General features: G+C 43.6%; 1 protein-coding gene across 2 annotated transcripts in view; it reads right to left on the bottom strand.

Annotated features, from left to right (window-relative positions):
• The window catches only part of PINX1 (PIN2 (TERF1) interacting telomerase inhibitor 1), a 75,293-nt gene that overhangs the window by 33,104 nt on the left and 18,867 nt on the right, over positions 1-23,322 (bottom strand). Inside the window, exon 6 of one of the 2 annotated variants that reach the window (XM_003271429.4) lies at positions 22,455-22,531. The exons of the other annotated variant lie outside the window; for it this stretch is intronic. Within the exon in view, the coding sequence (XP_003271477.1) occupies positions 22,455-22,531 (77 nt within the window). The remainder of the gene's footprint in view (positions 1-22,454; positions 22,532-23,322) is intronic. 2 annotated transcript variants of the gene reach the window in all.

The raw sequence follows: 23,322 nt of genomic DNA, 5'->3' as shown, positions 1-23,322 counted from the left end.
TTTTTACCATTTTTTAACTAGCACACGATTTAAAAAGTCGATATGAAGTTACACTTCCACTCGATATATATAAAACAAAATATAACAGTGGAAATCACTAAAGAAGAGAAAAATAACTTCTTTCTATCAGTCAAACATGGAGGCGGGACTCCTGGGTAAAAAAAGCCAACCAGGCAATTCAAAAGCTGCACCGATGGCCGTTTAGGAAAATCTCCTGCCAGTAAGCCAGGTAAAACTAAACTCTTTCCATCTCCTCCTCAATTACTTTTGCATCTCTATCAAAAGGTAGAGCCACCTTTTCTAAATTCAGAAAAGGTGAATTATTTTCAGTCTAATGGCCTGGTCAGTGTTTCTGAAATTACATACCACATTACCTGGGAGCTGGTTAAAAACGCTGATTTCTAGTGTCCAGCCAGATCCTACAATATTCATTTCTTTTTTTTTTTTTTTTTTTTTTTTTTTGAGACGGAGTCTTGCTGTCACCCAGGCTGGAGTGCAGTGGCGCAATCTCGGCTCACTGCAAGCTCCGCCTCCCGGGTTCACGCCATTCTCCTGCCTCAGCCTCTCCGAGTAGCTGGGACTACAGGCGCCCGCCACCACGCCCGGCTAATTTTTTTTTGTATTTTTTAGTAGAGACGGGGTTTCACCGTGGTCTCGATCTCCTGACCTCGTGATCCGCCCGCCTCGGCCTCCCAAAGTGCTGGGATTACAAGCGTGAGCCACCGCGCCCGGCCCAATATTCATTTCTAGTAAGTCCACCGGGTGGTTCTGCCAGCTTAGAACTGGAGGCGGTGAATCAATTACTGCTCAGTAGCTCCTCCTGGTGTTAGCTTTTCAGAAAATAATCAGTTTTCCCAAAATGTGCACAAGCAGCAATGATTTGGTATTAGAAGAATCATTATCCAAATCAACAGTAAGAGTGATCGAAGAAAAGGCCATTTGCTTGCTCTCTAAGAGAAAAATCCTTCTCCCTTTTCTTAGTTATGTTGACTATTTACGACTCTCAAATTACATATTTTGTCTGCACATCATTTTCTGCCCTTTCTCTGTGAGAAAGGTTGCCCCTTCCATCACATGATTTGTAAGAAAATGAGTTTGAACTCACATTCACTTTCACAGCAAGGAAATTAGAGGTAAGAACCCTTCCTACTTTCTTGGGAAACTGATCATCTGTATCATAATATTTAAATTTTATTTCAATAAAACAGTATTTAAAAAAAGGTTTTCTAGTTTGTCATTTTTTTTTTTTACTTCAGTGCATTTGGAATCTATATCTAGACAGAGTAACTGCAAAAAGTAATAGATTCAGTTAAATAATTTTATTATAAACCTAAACTTATGTTTTATGGTGTTAACTATATTTGAATACAATCACCAATTTAAGATGGTCTCAACAGAACTGATGAGACTTTAAAGGGTGTTGTCACGCTTCACGTGTTTGCTGTTGCTTTTACAAGTGAACAGTTCTCCTTGAGGCCCCCAGAGGCCTGACAGTTGCTGGGGAAAAGATGGGACAGACGTGCCTGCTCCTGTTTCCATACTTCTTCTGCCTGGCTCTGCCATTTCTCTTACTCTGCATTCTAGACCTGCCATCAAAGATTCCAGTTCATTCCCTAACACACCTGCTTGGCTTATGGAGGTCCATCTTCAATACGGTTTGAAAGGTACAGGTGAGCGGCCTGACTGGGAGAAAGTATTCAGGGAAAAGCGGAGCCACTCAGACCAGATTGGTGACCACCCCGCAGATGTCTAATCCCACTTATTGTCCCTCTCTAAACTGGGATGCAGTAGACAAAATCACAACCCCTGCATGTCTGAGTGAAGGGACATGACACAGGGCCATTAGATAAGAGGAGCCGCTGGCAGAGGATCAAGGGAGGACGATGTCCAAGGACTACAGACTAGAACATGGATGCTGGGAATTTTACTGGGCAAAGTAGGTTTTTTCCAAGTTAGGGTCACTTCCAACAAAGCTGAACTGGGAACATGTTCTCAACCAGGGTCTGAGTTAGTCCTTCCTGGGCTATTTGTCATTCCACTAGCTGACTACTAAGGCTCAGAAAGGTCAAATTCCTGCCTAAGGTCGTATGACTCACGAGGGCAAAGCCGAGACTGCGATCCAGGTCTGCGTGATGACACAGCCTGGACTCTTTCTACTACACCATTCTTGCATCTGTTACTACTAGTCTTTAGGATTGTTTTCCTTCTCAGCTTTGATGGAAATAACACTTTTTCTATCTCCACTGTCACTTCCACAAAGTGAGATCTTGGGTGCAGGAATATTACCTAACAAGAGTCTGATGTATAGCATTTGGTATTATTCTTAAGGATTCACGAACAAGAACACTGCGTATGTGTAAATGAACTTGTCTGACTTAAGAGTCAACCTGTTGCTAAACCACACTGATGCAATCAGATGTTACCCCAGGGTTTGAAACAATGTCAATGATAATTATTTTGTGGTTCTTTTACTGAAAGAGCTGTTACAAGTAACTTGGGTTTTTCTTGGTCATGGTCATTCTAAAACAAAAGAATGGAGTTTATTTACATGATCTGACTGAGAATAAAGTAAAACTTCTTTTTTTTTTTTTTTCTTTTTTTGAGAGCAAGTCTCACTCTGTTGCCCAGACTGGAGTGCAGTGGCGTGATCTCGGCTTACTGCAGCCTCCACCTTCTGGGTTCAAGCAATTCTCCTACCTCAGCCTCCTGAGTAGCTGGGATTACAGGTGCACACCACCACACCCAGCTAATTTTTGTATTTTTAGTAGAGACGGGGTTTCACCACATTGGCCAGGCTGGTCTCGAACTCCTCACCTCAAGTGATCCGCCTGCCTTGGCCTCCCAAAGAGCTGGGATTAGTGGTGTGAGCCTGGCCAAGAACAAAGTAAAAATTCTTAACGTTACACTAGCCTCAAATGAAAAAGGATGGCACTCTCTTCTCTTTGCTTTCCTACCTCAGACCATACCACTTGATTCAGGAGCTCACCTTACAGGACCCACATATTGAAGCATGCTGATAACAAATCTGTCCCAACTCTCCTTTCTGCAAGACAGACACTGAGTCAGTGTGAGATGGTGGCCCCCGAGGGAGTCCCTGGCATCAGTCTCTTTAGCTGTCTCTTTCTATTTTCTTAATAGATGGATAATGGAGTAGAAGCTCTATATTTTATCATGATCTCAGCAAGATAAAGAGAAATATATTTTAGGAAGACACTGCTAGTAGAAAACCGAATTCCAGAACACAAAAACCTCAGTGAACTCTTCCCAGTACCACAGATTAATCACGCCTATCCTGCAGAAAGGGAAGGAAGGAGGAAGTGAATAGAGGAAAGGGATGGATTTCCACTGATGGCTTACGAAAGCGTGCTTCCAACTCCCCTCCCATATGCTAAAGGAGGAGAGGATGACGGTGCCCCAGCTATCTGCTTAGACTTACTTCCTCCAAGACAATGATGACTGCACATTTGCTTTATGCCTTAAAGAGTCTCCAAGTGCTTTCAATCCATACAATTTCACCAATTAGTAAAGTGAGAATAGGCTGTCATCCACATTTCCCAAGTGAGGAGGCAGAAGATCAGAGCAGGTGTGGTGTGGTCCCCTCGCCTAGAAGCAAAAAGCTGGAATTCTCTCTGCCCAGCTCTAAAGTGGGCAAGCTTAACCTCTATAAACCTCAGTTTCCTTTTCTGGAAGTCCAGGGAAGACCTAGATGGTCTTTTCCAGCTACAAAATTATACCACTTGCCCAAAGTCACACTAGGGGTTCAGTGACAGAGCTGGGACTTGAGCCTAAGTTTCTGGCTTTTAAAACAATCAATCCTAACAGAACTACACCAAACCACCTCTAATGAAAAAGAATTTCTGGTATCATTCTAACCTGGCTCCTGGATGCCTTAAACCTGTAGCAATATCTCAAGAATCCAGATTGCTAGGAGAACAGATTTACCTAAAAGATAAAGGAACCTCCATCGCTGACCATGGGTATCGTCCTGGCCCCATGAGAGACCTTGTCACAGGAAGTGTCAAGGAAAACATCAAATGCACAAACACCACTAGAACGCAGCAATGTCACAGTAGTGCCCCATCCCTGCAACGGAGAAGCAGAAGATGCGCTGCGTGCCATACAAGTGCCAGCTGCATCCTACTGACAAACTGGAAGACGTGGAAAGAAGAAAAAGCAAAGGGCCCAAATGCTTCAAAGAAATGAACAAGTTAAAATGGTAGTTTGGGGGATGGAAGAGCAGAGGAAACAAAAAAAAAACTTTAGCATAATCAAGAACTTCTTTGGAACAAGTGGAAAAGCCTGAAGCATTCAATGCCAGGGAACTCCCTCCCCTGGAACAGAGAATTGCTTTAGGGGGAAGCTCACAAGGCTGACCGCACCTGGGGAACCGTTGCCAAGGAGACAAACTTCTGTGACTTACACACAGCAGGTCGCTCGTACACTGATACACTCATGACATTCCCTCGGAGCACTTCACCCCACAGACAAGAACAAGGTTGACGTGTATGAAGACAACCTGCACTCTGGAGACATCAATCAAATTTGGATATTCCAGGCCTGGAATAGCTTCGCACCCCACTCCATCATCTTATGATTTAAAAATTGCTTTTTGCGCTTGCTCCCATTCTGGAACGCCTATCTCTTTGCCAGAACCCAGTATCAACAAAAACTTATTGGTTACTCTGCATTCCTAAATCTTCCTAACTGCTTGCTACTCCCAACCTTGACTTCCCCACTAGCCAGGAGTACAAAGAGGGCAGGGGCCCGGAGGAACCAGGCACTCTACTGCTTCTACACCTCACTTTTGTCCCATGGGATCTGGATGAAGATCTCTGTGAAGGGAATGTACCAGACCTCCAGTGTGGGGATGGGGTGCTCTGCTCAGAAGACCGGGGAATTATATTCCAGGAAAGAACCAAGATATGGATTCTCCTGGGACAACTATCTTTCTTCTCTTTGTTTGCTTCCAGCCCTGACTTCTACCAATACTAGTATACACAGCAAGAAGACTTATTGAAAGGATTTAAGGAAGAAGTAAACTAGGACATATGAGGGCAAAAATAAATTGGACACTAACAACTTCACACTTGCAGGATGACCATGACATTGTGAACTTCAATGTCACACAAAATTAAACCATTCGTGGTGGGACTAAATAAATGTTAAAGAACATATTATTAGTAGATTACAAAAACTTCTTTATTGTGCAAAAAATTTCAAATGTACAAAAAAAATTAGTGAACCCTAATATTCCTATCAACAATTAACAAAGTTTGCCACACTGTTACATCATTGCTTTGTTCTTTGCTAAAGTATTTTAAGGTGAATCCCAGACATCAAGTCATTTCATCCTGAATGCTGCAGTAAAAACCACTAAAAAGTACGGAAATTTCCTTACACAATCACAGTGCCATTAGCACATCTAATCAAACAGACAATAATTTCTTGGCATCTAATACGATCTATAATCAGATTCCTCACCAGCTCATGGACTGGTCCAAATCAGCTCATAAATAAAGCCTACAGTAGCGCATGATACTTGTATCTTTTAGGGTTTTTCTAGTTACCACACTCTATTCTTTCCCATAATCCCGTTATTTTTTTTTTTTCATTCCGCTAACTTATTGTAGAAATTGGGTCAATTGTCTTGAGCTCTGTCCCACATTTTGGATTTTTGTTTGTTTCCTTCTAAGACTGTATCTCTATAACTTGTAATTTCTGCGAATGAAAAATACTTCTAGAGATTTGATTAGATTTAGGTTCAGCTTTTTGGCAGGGAGAGTTCAGATTTATACTGCATTATGTCAGGAGCACAGAAGGTCTGATTGTTCTACTTCTGTGGTACTAAGGCTGAACCATAAATAGTAGGTTCTTTATTAGACTGAAAAATACTCTTTTTCTGTTGAAAACAGATTTACTATGAAAGTGAATTTTGTATAACTCTTAGTATAGTGGATAATGTGTCTGGATTTTAGTAGGAAGGAGAAACTTAATAATTCTTTCATAGGGCTATCAATTAAGAAGCAAGGAAATCAACCTGCAGTGTAAAACTACCCTTGATTCCCATGAGTATTAAAGCAGTTCAAACTAGCCATCATTTTAACTATACCAACAAACTCATAGTTACCTAGTTACCTAGTGAGCAACTACTAACGAGCCTGAGCCAGGGCCTGTGAAGGGACAAAGCCATGGCCTCTGTCGTATGGGCAGAAGAGGAAGACACACACTGTTGAAAGGACAGCATGCCAGGCAGTAGATAATAATCAGCAAATTCAGACCAACGCAGAGCGCAGTGAGAGGCAGGATGGAGATGAGGAAACTTTGCATGCAGATGTCACTGTGGTGTTAGCCGCCGGGGGCAGTGACTCGCATCACCAGAGCCTAGAACAGCACCTAGCACAGAAGAATTTAATAAAAACCTGCCAAATAAAATAATGAGCCAGAACGTGCTCAGGGTCCTGAAAGAGGCGGCAGCAGAGTGGGTGACACAGAGCTGGGTGAGAAGAGTCCCGGGAGGTCTGTACCAGGAGCCAGCAAGCGTCGGCATCAGGGAAGCAGATTAGCGTGAGCTGGGCAAGGGTCTGATGGGTGCGTTAAGGGAGCTGCATCTGTCATATGCTGGGCACTGCTGACATGGGACAGCGGCACTGGAGAAGAGCCGATTTTGAGAATAAGCACTCAAAACGCTCTGAAAGGATGCCCTGCAAGTAGGAAACATTGGGGCCGGGGAGGCTACTTAGGATTATAATTTAGGGGTCATAATGATTAGGAATGGTTTCATCGAAAGGAATGAAAAAGCAGGATGAATGGTGGAGGATTAAAAATACAAAATCAGCAGACCCTGGTAATGTCAAAAGAAGAAAAAGAAATCACAGATCACATTCAAGATCCAACAACTCTAACTAGGTAAGATATCCAATTATTAAAAATGTGCTTAGTGTTTGTACTTCTTCCCCCACAACCCTGGGTATGGGTTTAATCCACTCAACATCATTCTCATATGAAGTGACCCTGCTTATGCTTTTATCAAAAACTCAAGAAGGATCCGAGAAGACTTTGTTTGACGCTACAAAGGGAGTTCAGACCTCGGACTGAAGTGAAGACTGGTGGCATTCAGCTCATTCCTCTTTTCTCTTCCACATCACAACTATAGTTTCCACTAATCTTTCCCAATAGGGCAATTATTATTACTAAGAAAGGCAAACCTGCAATAGGTGAGGCCTGTCTCTCCCGGCAGAACACCTCACATTCTTTCTGTGGGAAAGGAAAATGGAGCCAGGGGCAAGTTATCTGACCTGGTGCGACCTCCTGCAGGGTGTGCTTGAAGGAACCATGCAGCATAGACAGCCTGCTGGCTACAGGAGGCACACGCAAAAGACATCCAGGTCAGGGTAATAACAACCAGCATGTATTTATGGAGGCTCAGAGCACTTTCTGCAACCCACCCCACGTTTCAGTAAGATAAGTTAGGAATGGCATATTTCCATGATATACTTTAGACAACCAGAGTACTCGGATGATTCATGCTTAACTTGCAGGAAGAAGCCATACTAGTGCTGAGTGGGTGGCAGAGCACAGGAAGAAGACACACTAGTGCTGGGGGAGGAGGCAGAGCACAGGAAGAGGCCACACTAGTGCTGAGGGGAGGCAGAGCACAGGAAGAGGCCACATAGTGCTGAGGGGAGCAGAGCACAGGAAGAGGCCACACTAGTGTGAGGGGAGGCAGAGCCAGGAAGAAGCCACACTATGCTGAGGGGAGGCAGGCAGGAGGCCACAGGCTGAGGGGAGGCAGACACAGGAAGAGCCACATAGTGCTGAGGGGAGGCAGAGCACAGGAAGAGGCCCACTAGTGCTGAGGGAGGCAGAGCAAGAAGAGCCACACTAGTGCTGAGGGGAGGCAGAGCAAGGAAGAGGCCACACTAGTGCTGAGGGGGAGGCAGAGCAAGGAAGAGGCCACATAGTGCTGAGGGGAGCAGGCAGGAAGGCCACACTATGCTGAGGGAGAGGCAGAGGCAGGAAGAGCCACACTAGTGCTGAGGGAGAGGCAGAGCAGGAGAGGCCACTAGTGCTGAGGGAGAGAGCAGAAGAGGCCACACTAGTGCTGAGGGGGAGGCAGAGCACAGGAAGAGGCCACACTAGTGCTGAGGGAGGAGGCAGAGCACAGGAAGAGGCCGCACTAGTGCTGAGAGGAGGCAGAGCACAGCAAGAAGCCACACTAGTGCTGAGGGAGGGGCAGAGCATAGGAAGAGGCCACACTAGTGCTGAGGGAGGAGGCAGAGCATAGGAAGAGGCCACATGAGTGCTGAGGGGAAGCAGAGCACAGGAAGAGGCCACACTAGTGCTGAGGGGAGGAGGCAGAGCGCAGGAAGAGCCACACTAATGCTGAGGGGAGAGGGCAGAGTGCAGGAAGAGGCCACACTAGTGCTGAGGGAGGAGGCAGACACAGGAAGAGGCCACACTAGTGCTGAGGGAGGAGGCAGAGCACAGGAAGAGGCCACACTAGTGCTGAGGGAGGAGGCAGAGCACCATCTCCTTCACTGCACAGTAGGGGCTTTCTCAGCCTTCTTCAGGCTTGGATCCAACAGGCTGCAGTGGGAGCACATGTGGGGGAGAGGTCTCCATGAGACCACGGCCCTACTTAAATACAACTCATAAGGAAGTCAATCTGAGGAGCAAACAGAGTAAGTTTTTGTGTTTTCTGTTTATGTTTTAAAATGGGAATGATGCCAGGGCTAGGATTTGAAAAGAGCAACCACTCCCACCCCTCCCACATGTATTGAGATGAAACAGTTTATAACATTGTGGAACCGATGGATGAGAAAAAGGGTTGTTACACTTTTGAATTGAAAGGGTTTTCTCTTAGTCTTTCTCCACTCCTTTCCTTCAGTAACGATTTGCTGAATACCCTGAGCCTAATGGCCCAACCACTTTCCAGAGTGGGGAAAAGCAGCCAGTGTTTCCTCTACAAGAGAAACATGTGAGGCAACAGAAGGTAAAACCCCTGGAAAAACTGACCCCCAGAGGCTCTGCCGGCAGGACCTAGGATGCAGCGGAGGGCAGGAGAGGCGCTCCTGACAGGAGGGAGGCCAGGGCACGTAGGAGGACCTCCCGACTTGTCCACCACAGCCCAGGTCCGTGGCCCCAGCAAGAGGGCTTCTCTAGAGAAGCCAAGCCCCACTGACAGAAAGACCCGCCGACTCTGACATCTGGGGGTTCCCTAAGGAAATGGCCAACTCCCCATCTGAGAAGGCTGCCTCTGCAAACAGCTTCCAAATGGCTCTTCATTAATTGACTGTTAAATTAGAGCGGACGGCAAAGGATCATCGGACTATATGGGGGAAATCCTCCGTCATGAAGGGAGCAAACCAAAACCAAAAGAAAAGAGGAACTCAGAGGACAAAGACAGGAAAACAATCTGCGAATCTGTGAAAAACACAATGCCTCCAGAGGCCGAGGAACATATGGTTGTATCCATGAGACAAGAACAGGACATTATTAAAAAATAACAAACCATGAGATAGTTAAGACACAGCTCTTGAAAATTAAAAACGACAGCAAAACTTACCTTCTAATAAGAAGGTTAGAAAATAAAAATCAAGAAAATCCCCCCCACCCCCTCACCAAAGTAGAACAAAGATACAGAAAAATTGGTGACAAAAGAAAAATCTGAGGAGGAATTCAAGATGTCAGTGCAACTACTGGCTTCCTGACAAAACAAGAGGGGAAAAATTATGAAAGAGCCAATTTTCCAGAACTCATGAAAGGATATGAATCTTCATACTGAAAGTTCTACCAAGTGCCTGGTGAATAAAAACGCCCAACCAACTCGTATTCCCATGAGGTTTTAGAATCTGAGCATGTTAAGATTCTAAAACCTCCTGAAAGTGAGATAAACAGGTCTGTGCAAAGGAGTAAAATAAGAACTGCAACAATGGCTATCAGAAGACACTAGAGTAATACCTTCAAAATGCTGAAGGAAAATGATTTTCAACTCAGAATTCTATATCCAGACCATCTGCCACGGTATTAATAGAGATTTTCAGACCTGTGCCCTTTTCAGAAAGCAGCAGAAGATGAGTGAGGAGACAGAGCAGCTAAAAGGAACAAGGCTGGGGAAAAGTCCAGCAGGCCAGGGAAGCGGCGGAGCCAGCAACCAGTCCTGAGGGAGCCGGGAGGTGGAAATCCTAAGAGAGAGGTCTCCTGGGAGACAGATCCAGCTGACAGATGATCTGATGCAGCTGACACTCTGAAAGTTTTATATTAAGAGGCTACCAAAGGGTCTAGAGGGAAAAAACAAAATCACACAGATATATAGAATGCTTTTGTTTTCCATCAGAAAACAACCAAAAATTGTTACAGGAAATGTTATTATTGTACACTATTTGGCTTGGCAGGGTATGATATTTACATAGCACTAAAAATATAAACCCCAAATAACAAATTCACTAATTATTATACAATACGATCAGTAGTTTGAGTGGTGTAAAGGCCCAGATCTTAATCTACCAAAACACAAGTCCACATTTTAAAAATTATGACACGAAAAAATGTCAGTGCCAGCTATTATTGTAAAATATGAAGGTTAATACCAAATAACTGAAGAAGAACTGAAAGTGCTGTAGGGAGGAGGCTTGTGACGTGAAGTGGCAAGGATGATTACAGAATGTCTTTCTTTAAAAGCTGTTTGGTGGAGCTTAATTCTTTTTACATCTAGGTACATATATTACTTTGATTAAAAACAACAAGCATTTAACACATACTCTCTTTCTATGAGTCATTGTTCAAATGCTTCATGTGATCTCATTTAATTCTGACAACAGTACTAATAGATGATGTTACTATTATCCCTGTTTTAAGATACGAAAATTAAAGTACAGAGAGGTTACACAGCGTGTCTAGTAGCGCAGTGCTATCAACTGATAGAGCCAGGATTTTAACTCACGCAACGTGGACCAGAATCTGGAGACCTTAACTCAGAAGGAAGCCAGGAAAAGACAATTTCACCTTGGAAAAAACAATCTGATTTTCACCTATTGGTAAACTTAGATGGTCAAAACCAATCAGCCTATCTGACATGAATAAGTAGGAAGCATTTATTTTCTCATATCTAAAATCCTGTATTTTTCTATCAACAACACAAAAACACAGCCTAAAAAGCAAGAGCAGCAGAAAAGGAAAAGTTGGAAAAAAAATTGCACTCACACAAACTGTAGTTAAAAAATGACTAAGTTTCCTTGATATATGAATTTGTTGGAAAACCATTTATCAACAGCCTGTTTCTCTCTAGCAGAGTCCCTCAAGCCGAGAGCCATGTCATTCCCCTTTGACTGATTAATTAGCCAATCAGAGGACATTTTTCATTGTGAGGTATGATGGTTTATTTCAGCTAATGTTTGGTCTCTAATGGCGACACATTAAAGCCAACTCGGCTATTTTAGCCCTGTGGAGTGACCAAAAGGAAAGAACAGAAGATAAATCAAAAGAGCTCCCTTCAGTTCCCCTTCAGTCCTTAACAAAACCCCTAAGGAGCAAGTGGCTGGAGGCAAGATCCTCTACCAATAAAGAGAAAGAACAAATAAAAGAAAGGCACACATGTCTTCAAGCCAAAGAGTAGCCTTCCTGCTTCTGAAGGGCAATAATTTATCGTTGATTTACAGACCACTGATAGAACAGGCCCCCAAAAGTCAATATTTAGCCCTTCTTCCTTTTATCAAAAGCTGTGCTCAGTAGAAAAATCTAGCTCTGTAATGCTTCTTACTCACGGGGCTGATTTTCCCTGCACTCTGAATTAGAAGATCCTGTGAGTAACCCATCTCAAGCACTATTCACACCAAAGTCACTCCAGCCAGCCAATATCCCACTGCACTGTGGGTTCTCTAAGCTTCTTACCTGTCCCTATGCTGTGAGGGCATTGAAAACACAAAGAAGTAGAAGTTCAAGGGGAGGACAGATGGGAATATTCACATATCCAGGACAAGAAGCACAACTTCAACATGTCCACTGACAGCACACTTATCAAGGCAGGTCTAAGGAGCTGGTCTTTGCTATGCAATCACACACTTTATCATCACCATCCTCGCTCATCAGTCTAATTTTATGAATCTTGGAAGCTGTGTTAGTCTGTTTTTGTATTGCTATAAAGAAATACGTGAGGCTGGGTAATTTATAAAGTAAAGAGGTTTGATTTTGGCTCACAGTTCTGCAGGTTGCATGGGAGGTGTGCCGCTGGCATCTGCTCCTGGTGAGGCCTCGGGAAGCTCTCAATCATGGTGGAAGGAGAAGGGACAGCCAGCACATCACATGGTGAGACGGCAGGAGGAGGTGCCAGGCTCTTAAACAACCAGATCTCGTGTGAACTCACAGTGAGAACTCATTCATTATCATGAGGATATCAAGTCATGCATAAGGGATCCGCCCCAACAACCCAAACACCTCCTACCAGGCCACACCTCCAACACTGGGGATTACAATTCAACATGGGGTTTGGAGGGGACACACGTCCAAACCATATCAGAAGCCTTCAGACAAGACACTACTGTTTCCTTCCTTCCCAACTGATTTAATGATGACTTCCACATTGCTAGTTATATTCCTGGACCCTATTGGCATTTGTGTTTGAGGCCGGGATGAGTCGCTGCTCATGCTGCTTTTGCCTTTTGATGCCTTGTCCAGCCAGAGAACTCCCGCCCTTCAGGCCTAGCTCAATTTCCAATTCTGTGTGTCTGTGCCTCCTGACAGACTCACTGAGCATTAGCAGCTCCCTGCCTGTGTTCCCACATTGTTTAAGGCATATTTCAACAAATGAATTCAGTTCAGCAAGAACCTTACTGAGAACCCACTCCATGCCAGGCATAGTTCTAGATACGAGGAAATACAAAAATTCCTGCCCTCACGGGGATCCCAGTCTCCTAAGGGAAGGCAGGCAGTCAACAAGGGAACCACCGAGCATGTCAGCAGGTGCTCACTACTGTGAAGGAAAACAAGTAACCAAATGTCTGTACTTCCACCCAAAACTGCAGAGAACATGGTATTAGAAGGTTATTGCCTTAGTCATTACTTATCTTCAACATCAATTACACAAAACTGATGCGTTATGAGGTCCTCTACCACTGCTGTAATGGGAAAATGGCAGACAGGAGTCACTTCACTAGAGGACTTTGAGAAGGACGTGCTTCTCAGCAATGACCCTGTTTACTCACTACGTTTATATTAAATATTGTGACTACGCACACATAGACACAATTTTCTCAGTTCTAAAGGATGTTTCATAGAAGTTATTATTGGCCATTTTAAACTGTGAGCGTGTTGGTGCTGACTGTGATGACAGCGGTCTCAGCAGCAGCAGCTAAGATGCACTGGGCATTTACTATCTGCTGGGCACTTCGCTGAGAGTTTTACGTGGCTTATCATTCAATCTTCCCTGGATCTTTTATTATCCCCTTTTACAAATGAAGAAGCTGGGGCTCAGAGAGGTTAAATAACTTGCCCCAAATCATGCAGTCTTCACACTACTCTTGGGCCCAAACGCAGGCATAGGAAACTCTCAAGTGCCTATTCACAACACTATAGGGCCCTGAATGAGTTGCCCTTTAGAAGAAACTCAAGTAGAACATTCATTAGATGACCTGATTTCCTCATTCTACTGGCTCAGATGGTTCTACCAGGTATATACATTTGACACCAGGTATCAATGTCTAATCACAGAACCACAGGAAGACAAATCTTGAGACAGCCATTTCAGTTATCCACACAACAAACCATCCTGACACTCAGTGGCTTCAAACATAACACCCATTTCCCTGTTCACCTTATTTCTGTGGGTTAGCAACTCAAGGAAGGGCTGGGCTGGCCAGTCCTGGCTCACGGTCTCTCACGTGGATATTGTCAAAAGGTGGGGAGAGCTGGCAGAGCAGGGAGCTGGCCAGGCACCCGCTCCCCAGGCAAGCTCGGGGTGCCTGCATAACTCACTGATCATGGTCTCTCCATGGAGGCTTGCCTGGGCACTGGGCCTCCTCACAGCCTGGGGCTCGGGGCAGCTGGACTATTTACATGAAAGCTTCAAGAGCAAGTGTTCCAGCCAACGGGGCCTCAGAAGTCACCTGGAACCCTACTACTAGACTATCATGGCTACAAGCAAGTTCCAGGCCCGCCTGGGTAGAGGGGAGGGGGCCAGACTCCACCTCCTGGTGTGGAGGTGGTAAGGGCCCACTTAGAAGAGCACGTGGAATGGGAGGTATCGCTGAGGCCATCTTTGGAAAACAGAATCTGCTACACAAACATGTAACTCAAGACTCATTTACAGATAACTGAGTTTACAGATAAAATAGGGACACCCTACCACAAGGTGAAGGTAACTTCACCTTGACACTCAACAGTTCCAGTTACTCTTTTAAGTCTTGAATCTGCTAAGACAGATGACTTACTATTTTACCTGAAGTCTATTTGATCTCTTGTTTGGACACATCAAGAGCCTTTCACATTCATCTACTGGATAAAGCGCATAAGTAGATAAAGCCAAAATTGCTCAAGTATGTAAGAATCAAGAAGAATCCAAGTAATGTTCTCTTCTTTGTTGTCGAAGAAAACGTAAAACTTCAAGTCAAGACTTAAACCTGCCAGCACCATTTCAAATGTGATCATTTCACGTGTTCTCTTTCCTCCAGAATGAGAGAAGGTCACAGCTGGAAGGGCTTGAATGCATTTAGCTGGGACTCTTGCCTACTACCAGAACCTGCACAGGGTGCTCCCCAGGAGGTGTGCGCTGTGGCCAGCAGCTCTGCCAGCCCATGCAGGCTGCTTCCTTTTCCTGAGTTGTTACCTTTCTATGAATTTCATCGGTCAGTACTAGTTCTTCCTTTGTCCAAACTGTCACCCTGATAACCACACCCAATTCTTCCATCTGTTTCTGTGCATAACATGCTTTCCAGACGCCACTGTCCCCGAAGCCAATTTCCCGAATGTACTCCTTGAAAACATGACACCCAGGCCTGTACAGAACCGTTCAATCACAGTCACCTGTGAGGAACACAAGCTACCAGTCTGTTGCTTTCAGCAAGTGAGCACAGCCTCCCTGACACCACCGAGCCTGCGCTCAGGACAGGTGCCACCGGACATAATTTGGCTTAGGTTAAACTTGTGGTCAGGATACATGTCCTACCTTCTAACTAATTTTCATCTAGCTGCTACCAAATTAGATCTTTCTAGAACTAAATGAGACTGTACATATCTTCATAAACTTTCACTTTAAAGCAATGAAAATGTTTTGGCCAACTGTCCCAGCTCACAGAGATCATTTCGAATCAGGATTCTGTTATCAATGGTCAAAATGATGACAAGAATTACTGAAGTCATCACTGTTGGGAAAAAAATGAATTTTGGAACTCAAGTGTACTAACTGGCTTGTTTGCGGGCTTATATGTCTCCCTAACTAAAAGGTTCTTAATTAGAAGATTACTTTGGTGTCCAGATGTGGAGTGGGGGGAGAGTGGAGCGATGGGTGCAGGAAGTGGGGTCCATATCGTATAAACCCCTCTTGAAACTCACCTAACCATAAATGTCGGGTATCAGTGTGAAAATTCAGAACAAAAGGAGAAACGCCCTTGAATTAAAAGGCACTTGAAAAATTAAGGCAATAAAGAGACTCTTCTCAATGATCTTCCCCATGAGGAACTTAAGGCATTGAATCCAACCAGAACAATGAATGGTCCAAAATACCTCATGAATTCCACCAAGCAAAACAGAAGCGCCTGCTTGGAATTCGTTTTCAGACTGGATAATCAGCAAGCAATGGGGAAAAAAAAGCAGATTGACAAAGAGAGATGAGAAAGGAACACAAACTGCAAAGAAGTCATGCTTTGCCTCAAAAAGCAAAAGCCAGCAGAAGAATTTCAAGGAAAATGATTATTCATTTGGTATCCTGAGAGAGTGAAACTCTCATGAGCGTTCTAATTCAATCAGGTTAGAGAAGTGAAGAAACGGACAATTATTTTGCCAGGAGCCCAAGCCAGAAGCATGCTAAACAGAAAAACGAAGTGAGAATGCTGGTAACACATTCTCCATCCTCACTCCGGTTTCGGAGTATTTTCTCTAGTGATAAGGCTCAATCCGGAAATGAGCTGGAGAGAGGAAGGAAACTGGGAAGGTGGGGGAGGGAAAAAAATGAGAGAGGGAAAAAAAAAAAGAGTAGCAGGAAGTTCAACCAGATAGGAACTGATGGAATTTGTTTTTCAGTGTCTCCAACTTCAAATTGCAAACCAAGTGAGAAAAGACACATGCTCATGTACACAAGCCCCGGCAGGCACTGGCCAGCACAAGTACCTGCCGCAGGTCTCCAGGGGCCCTGGGAATCTCAATTCATTATCTTCGATCATTTCTTTGTCTCCATAGAAAGTGCACACATCTCCAATTTAGGTGCACTCCAAACCAGAGTTATTATCTTCCAATCAATACACAACAAAGATAGTGGGAAAAGGAAGAACTTGGAAATTAGAAATGTGCAACCAGCTGCCCCCACACAGAACAGTTTATGAGAAGTTTTCTGAGCAACTGGCAGTTCGTGATGATCTTTCACCGTTGAAGCAAGTCCTTCTGAATAGCCGGATTCAGCAGGGAAACAGCGCCTCCTGACAGCTGCTGTCTCTGGAGGAAATAGGAAGCACCAATAAAGTCAGAGGAGAGTCCTTCAAGCAATAGGAATGCTTTACCTTCTGAGCAACGAAAAACAGCTACAGCTGCGAAAAACTATTCTAGAGTGAAATGCAAGGTCTGAAAGCCAGTTTCTGGCAAATTGGATTGATTTTTAAAAACATAAAATGTTGTGAGCAAACATTTATTCCATAATCCTTTCTCAAGAATCCACGAGTAGATTGTGCATGGTGTGGAATATAGATTCTGAGTATTTCCCACTCTCAGAGAAGAAATACTTATTGATTAGAACATTTCAAAAGGAAAAGACATTTCAAATGTCAACCATGACGCTATACAAACCATGATTTTTATGGTAACGAAGTCCATTTTTTAAAAAGAGAAGAATGATGAGGCTTCAACTAACTGAATCCCTACCACGTGCCAAGCACTGGAGCCAGTCACATGCTGGGGACCCAGAAATGAGAACACAAATCCTCTCTAAGGTGTTCGCTGGCCAGTGTATGCCACAAATGAAAAAGTCCACATGTAAAACACAGTGAAGCAATTTCTTCTTTTTCTTGTTTTTTTTTGAGACAGCATCTCGCTCTGTCACCCAGACTGGAGTGCGGTGGTGTGATAACATAGCTCACTGCAGCCTCAATCTCCTAGACTCAAGCAATCCTCCCATCCCCAGCCTCCTGAGTAGCTGAGACTATAGGTGGATGCCAATGAGCCTGGCTAATTTTTTAAATTTTTTGTAGAGACGGTGTCTCACTACATTGCCCAGGCTGGTTTCAAACTCCTGAGTTCAGGCAATCCTCCTGCCTCGGCCTCCCAAAACGTTGGGATTATAGGCACGAGCCACTGCGCCCAGCTAGCAATTTCTTCATTAGACGCAAAAAGGTCAGAGAGAGGACAGAAAGCATGATTTAAGTTTCATAAACATGTCCTAGAAATACTGCATTTAGCTTGGATTGTTGTTTCGCTTTGATATAATTTTCTTTTAATTTCTATACATTATATTCAAAATAATTAAGAGAGCACATTCTTTACTTGGCATAGTTTGTTCCACTACACAACATAAAGTTCATTCCTACTATGCTCACAAAGAAAATTTACATTTTAAGTAATTTTTTTTTTGAATGAATACTTTTAAATGCATAGTTTTAGATTTTAAAGCTTTTTTTTGGACCAAGGACACCTTCAAAAATCCAATGAAAACTGCACGTGCGCCCACACGTTTTGCATGCAATTTAAAGGAGGTCACAAACTCACTATAATGAGCGTACCCTGAGATACTGCCAACACCATGAGCTCTCCAATACCAGCACGCTACAGATGACAAAACTTGTCACGATACCACTTTGTACTTACATATCACTTCACAGTTTAACATACCCCTGAAATTATTAAGTAAATGATTTAACCAATTGGAGTGAACTTTAAAGACATCAAATGATTTGATCTCTACAAGGAGTTCTCTAAAGACTCATAAAATAGAAAATAACACTGAGCATGGCTAAGTGCAGGAAGTAGATCATGGAAAGGACAACTGGCCTTTAGCACTGGGTAGTGACCCCTACAGATCTGAGCAGCCTCAGCATCAAACTGAGAGACCATGTGGTCTGTACACACGATATTCCACTCCTAATCAGACAATTCTGTCGGCAGCTGTGGTTGCCAGGGTCACGGGCAGTGTTGGAGGGCTATGCAACTATGATTGGGATTAGCATGAGGGAGGCCTTGGTGGTAATGAAATAGTTCAGGATCTTCACTGAGATAATAATGGTTACACAATCCACAAATGTGATAAAGGGGCACAGAGCTATATGAGCAGATGGTACCAATGCCAATTTCCTGGTTTCATCATCTTGTACTGTAGTTATGTAAGATGTAACCACCGGGGAAAACCAGATGAAGGGTACACAGAACCCCTGCACTATCTTTGCAACATCCTGGTCATCTATAAAAAGTTAAGGAAAAAACCCTCATGACTATTAATCAAGAGCTGCAGATGTTTCTTTGATATAAATATATTCAGATCATCCAGTTTAATAGAGAGACGAAAAAATACACAAGAAACACAACATCTATGCTCCAGATGCTCAAGCTCTTTCTTAATTCAGCCTCCAGCCAACAGGGAAGTCAAGTCGTTCCTCAGGCTGGCCCGGACACCTGGTCACATGCTTGTCAACGCCTAACAGCTCACCTCTGACTAGAGGTAAGGTAAAGAAGTTTTGAAATTTAAACCATTATTTTCCACAAAATAGCAACAGCCAATCATTTTCCCACAAAGTTACGATACAGCATCAACCACTGGTGTCTCTGGTGAAGCTCAACAGAAGCTGCTAAGGCCTAACTAACCCCCTTCGATGTAGATTTTTTGTTAAATGAGAAAGAGTTCATTAACTTCGGCAGGACTGCTGTATAGGAGAAAGAATGCTGATTTTGGAATTGGAAGGACACAGATTTAAAGCCCACGTGTGCCATTTTGGAGTGTTCTAACAATTCTCTCTGTGCCTCAGTTTCCTCACTGCTACAGAGGGGATACTGATGTTTACATGACAGGACTGCTGTGAGGATGAAATCAGAAAAATCCAGCACAGGGTTTGGCATACCGGTGCTTAATAAAATTGGAATTCTAAGATGGCGGTTAGGAGCTGTAGAAATTAAAATCAGTAGGCGTCACTGAATGCAAGGGTGATGCTGTTACCCAAGCCAAGAACGTGGTTAACGCCAAGGTTCTGGAACTCTGGATGCTGAAGACAGAGCAGCATCAGCACCTAACTAGAGCACCCACAGAGCTATTGCTACCTTAACGGCCCGCACTACCATGGTTTCCAGGACACTGGAGGTAGCTGACTTCCAGCAACACCTTGGCCTCTGCAATGCCAAATATAAAACCAGGCTGACACGGCTATCAGAGTCAAGCGAAGCAAAAACATGCAACATTCCCACCAACTGTGGATGGGAGCCGAAAGAGGTTGTATTTTCAAACAAATCTGATCAAAGGCCTCCTGCCTTTGACTATAAGGGCTGTTGTAACTAACAAGGTAAGGTTTCTTAGCAATAGTCTACTGAAGGAAGGTACCAGTATACCTCAATAAAAGCAAACTTAACATATGAAAATCCACATGGATGACAAAGATAAATGTACAGGTCATTTTGCTTTATAGAAAGATATTCTGTTTGTCTTAAATGTGATTACATTTAAATAGATTCTGTTTTCTGCACACACGCAGGCATATGTCAAATGGAAAATACTGCCTAGCCGCAACCTTCTCCTCACTGTGGCACACAGGCCAGCAGCAGCGTCACCTGGGAGCTCCTCGGATGGGGATGTACAGGCTCTCAGTCCCCGCCCAGGCTTCCTGAGTTGGAATCTGCAGTTTGACAAGGAAGACCTATACACATAGCAGGAATTGAGGAGCTCTGTCCTCAGGGTTACTCATAACCCAGAAGCCAGAAGCTCTCAGTACAGCTGCATGGCAGGCTTTCCCCGTGTTCTCAACCCTCGCTCCTTACTGAACATCAGAATAACTGCTGCAACAGTTGGGGAGGTACTGAAAAAAATTTTTTTAATTTTTCTCCTTTTGTAATACAGATACCTGGACCCTGACCCAAGATTTAATTTAACTGGTCTTGGGCAGAACCCTGGCATTAGCATTTGTTTAAAGCTCATTAGACAATGCCAGGACGACCTTGTTGAGAACTATGGCTACAAACGGAGAGCAGGGCCTGGAAGAAGACCGCCTCACCAACAGGTAGGACCTAAACTTATCACTGGAAGAAAACACTGAACTGGAAGAGAGAGAGAAAGATGTGAGTAATGGAAATCTTGCACAAAACACCATGTTGCATCAAGTTTGATCATCTCTACACACACTGGACCAAAAGAGATTTTCCTGGGGCTAGCATTAGGGAACTGCTTTTGAAGCTCCTCAAGCACAGGTGGGTGTCTCACTTTAATAAGACTTAGCTATCAAAGAGTCAAGTAACACCACACAGTGTTGAAAACCTCAAGGCACTCAACACCAATAAATTCTCCAACAGAAATCTGCCAGAGGATCAGAAACCTCTGATCTCTTACAACTAAGAGCTTTCTGCACCAAACACATAAATTCTCTTAAAGTTCTACAAAAGCCCACAAGTAATATTTCCATCCGTGATCTATTCAACTGTACATTTTCAAAGAGGGTGTCCGGGAAGGCAAAGGCTGGGGGTGGTGGGTGAGCGGCAGGCAGAAGAGTGAGGATCAATGTGCAGGGATATGGAAACGCCAGTACAGAAGGCACGTGAGCCCCACGGGGCTGGGGAGATGGGGGTTATCTCCAGGTATGGGAGGGACATGGAGTTGATACAAAGGCTCAGGGTGTGACTGTGGGGTGGGGGCAGCTGTTGGGCAGAGCAAACGAGATGGAGTGCAAGAGGCGCGGAAATGGAATTCTAGTTCTACCTGAGGAGATGCAGACGACTGAAAGAGTCAAGGAAGAGGGGCTGGAGAGGAGGCTGGGATAAGCCAGAGGCCACGTCCTCAGTGATCAAGGAAGAGTGGCCTACTCCAGGTCTCACGGTGAGCACTGAGGACAGAGGGGCAACCAGAAGCCAGCCTGTCTGACCAAAGCTCTTTCCAGCAGCCCCTTGTGAAGGAGCAGCCGGCATGGCCTGATGTCAGAGCGGTTCCTCCCTAGTGACCACTGCCTATCCCATGACTCAGCATAGTCCACGCAGGCACCAAAGCCAGGTATCCTTTCCCAGCCTGCTGCTTCCATCTGCTGAGGGTGCAGGGGCAGACAAGGGCTAAAAGACCTGGGAATTTAGTCCCAATCTGCAGAGGGAATCACCAAATGAGACTTCTAACCACTGGTAATTCTGAACTCTCTAAAAATTATTACTATGAAGAAACAAATATCTACCACCCTAGAAATAAAGATTTCTGTCAGTCTGGAAAAATGCCAGGAATCAATAAACCAAGTCTTCTTTTTTGTTCTATGGTCACCAAGGGCCCTGGCTACAAACCAATAAAAGAACACCAGTACAACATACCAGATTAGCTGAGTAATAGTGGTCACAACCATATATTCCAGATTTTCTCAGACAATGCCAGTTCTAAATATTTTTAGCCTGTTATTTTTGGAAATCCATAATCCTAATATATCTCAAACTATATCCAGGGCTGTCTCTTACACTTAAAAACAGCACACAAAATTCTTTGCGATATTATAGAGCCCAATTTAATAATTAGAATAAATTATGGAGTTCATCCATTGAGGGTGTAGTTTAGTCACTCCATTCTTTTCTTCTAGTTGTAAGGCAAACAATATTGTAAAACAGAGGAAACACCCCATCAAACCCCCTTATAGATGGTGCTGATCTAGCGCTGTCTGAAATGATGTTAGAATGGGACAGGCTGGTTCTAGAGAATGAAGGTGACATGCTTCCTCCCACCTCCATTCCAAATGGAGTAATGCAGTTTGAGCAGAACGGACAAAATCCCTCCCCTTCTTGGCCAAGGAAGAGATATTTTCCCCTCTGATTATATCGGCAAGGGGTATTCTTCCCCAAGTTTAATCTAGTCCTCACACCAAAACAAAAAGAACAAATGCCAAACACCAGAAAACACTTATTCTTTTTTTTTAGGATTCCTTATAAAACATACTATCTACCCACTAATATTATTAAAAGGATCATATCTAGGTTGTGTATGAAGCCTCCAAAGTGTTTTGGAAACCGTCAGAAAAGTACTGGTCAGACAGAAACAGTCCTATACACAGGTGAAAATCAGACAGTATTAAAGCGGAACACGGAAACTGTACGTGGCTTTCTACCTCGGGAGTCTTCTTGCTCTGTCTTTTCCCAAAAATGCAGTCAAGATCTGTTTTGCTCCGAGATGACAGATCCTTCCCTAGAAAAACAAGGTGATGATTTTCAGTAAGACTGTTCTTCCTAAAGGAACGAGCGCAGACACGAACTATGCAGCACCTCAAAGGAAAATGGCTTTCGGGAAAGAAAGAAACAATTTTATAACTACTGACTTTCTACCCACTTTTTCATTCAACACTTTCATTAGTAAACAAAATTAATTAAATTTTAAAACCAAGTAAATGTTTTAGAACCAGAACTCTTGACATTCTCTTAATTGCAGAAACAACCTAGAGCATACTGACTGCAAGGAAAGCTAAATTCTACAGCTCACCCTACTCCAGGTATGCCCTCAAGGTGCAATTCCTGGGTCTCTGGGTTCCTCATTTAGAAACAGATCTCATCTGCTTCAGAGACATGAGCTACTTACTTAGAAGATTATGAAATACAGACGAAAAAATACTACTAGATACACAGCTCCAAACTCCACATATGCACATGAATGAGAACGTATCATATTTGACACACAGGACCTTAATAATTAACTCAACAAACAGAAATTCTAAAGGAATATATGTAAATAAAAAATACTGTATAAGGGTGACAGGGTTTCAGATTTTTCTTCTTAAAATGTTCTTTACTGCTCTAGCTATATTGTCTCTAAATAAAAGGCTACATAGAGAGGGCAGGAAATTAAATGGCTCTATGGTTCTTATTTAAAACACTAAACTCTTTAACTTCAAACCCACAAACCAACTAATTTAAAATTCACTTCTTTGGTATTTCCACTTCTACCCAATAATCCTCTGTGAGCAGTCAGCCAAATCTATTCCC

The sequence above is a fragment of the Nomascus leucogenys genome, chromosome 4 (assembly GCF_006542625.1).
Source record: "Nomascus leucogenys isolate Asia chromosome 4, Asia_NLE_v1, whole genome shotgun sequence".
Taxonomy (NCBI): Eukaryota; Metazoa; Chordata; class Mammalia; order Primates; family Hylobatidae; genus Nomascus; species Nomascus leucogenys.
This window is presented reverse-complemented; position numbering and strand designations above follow the sequence as displayed.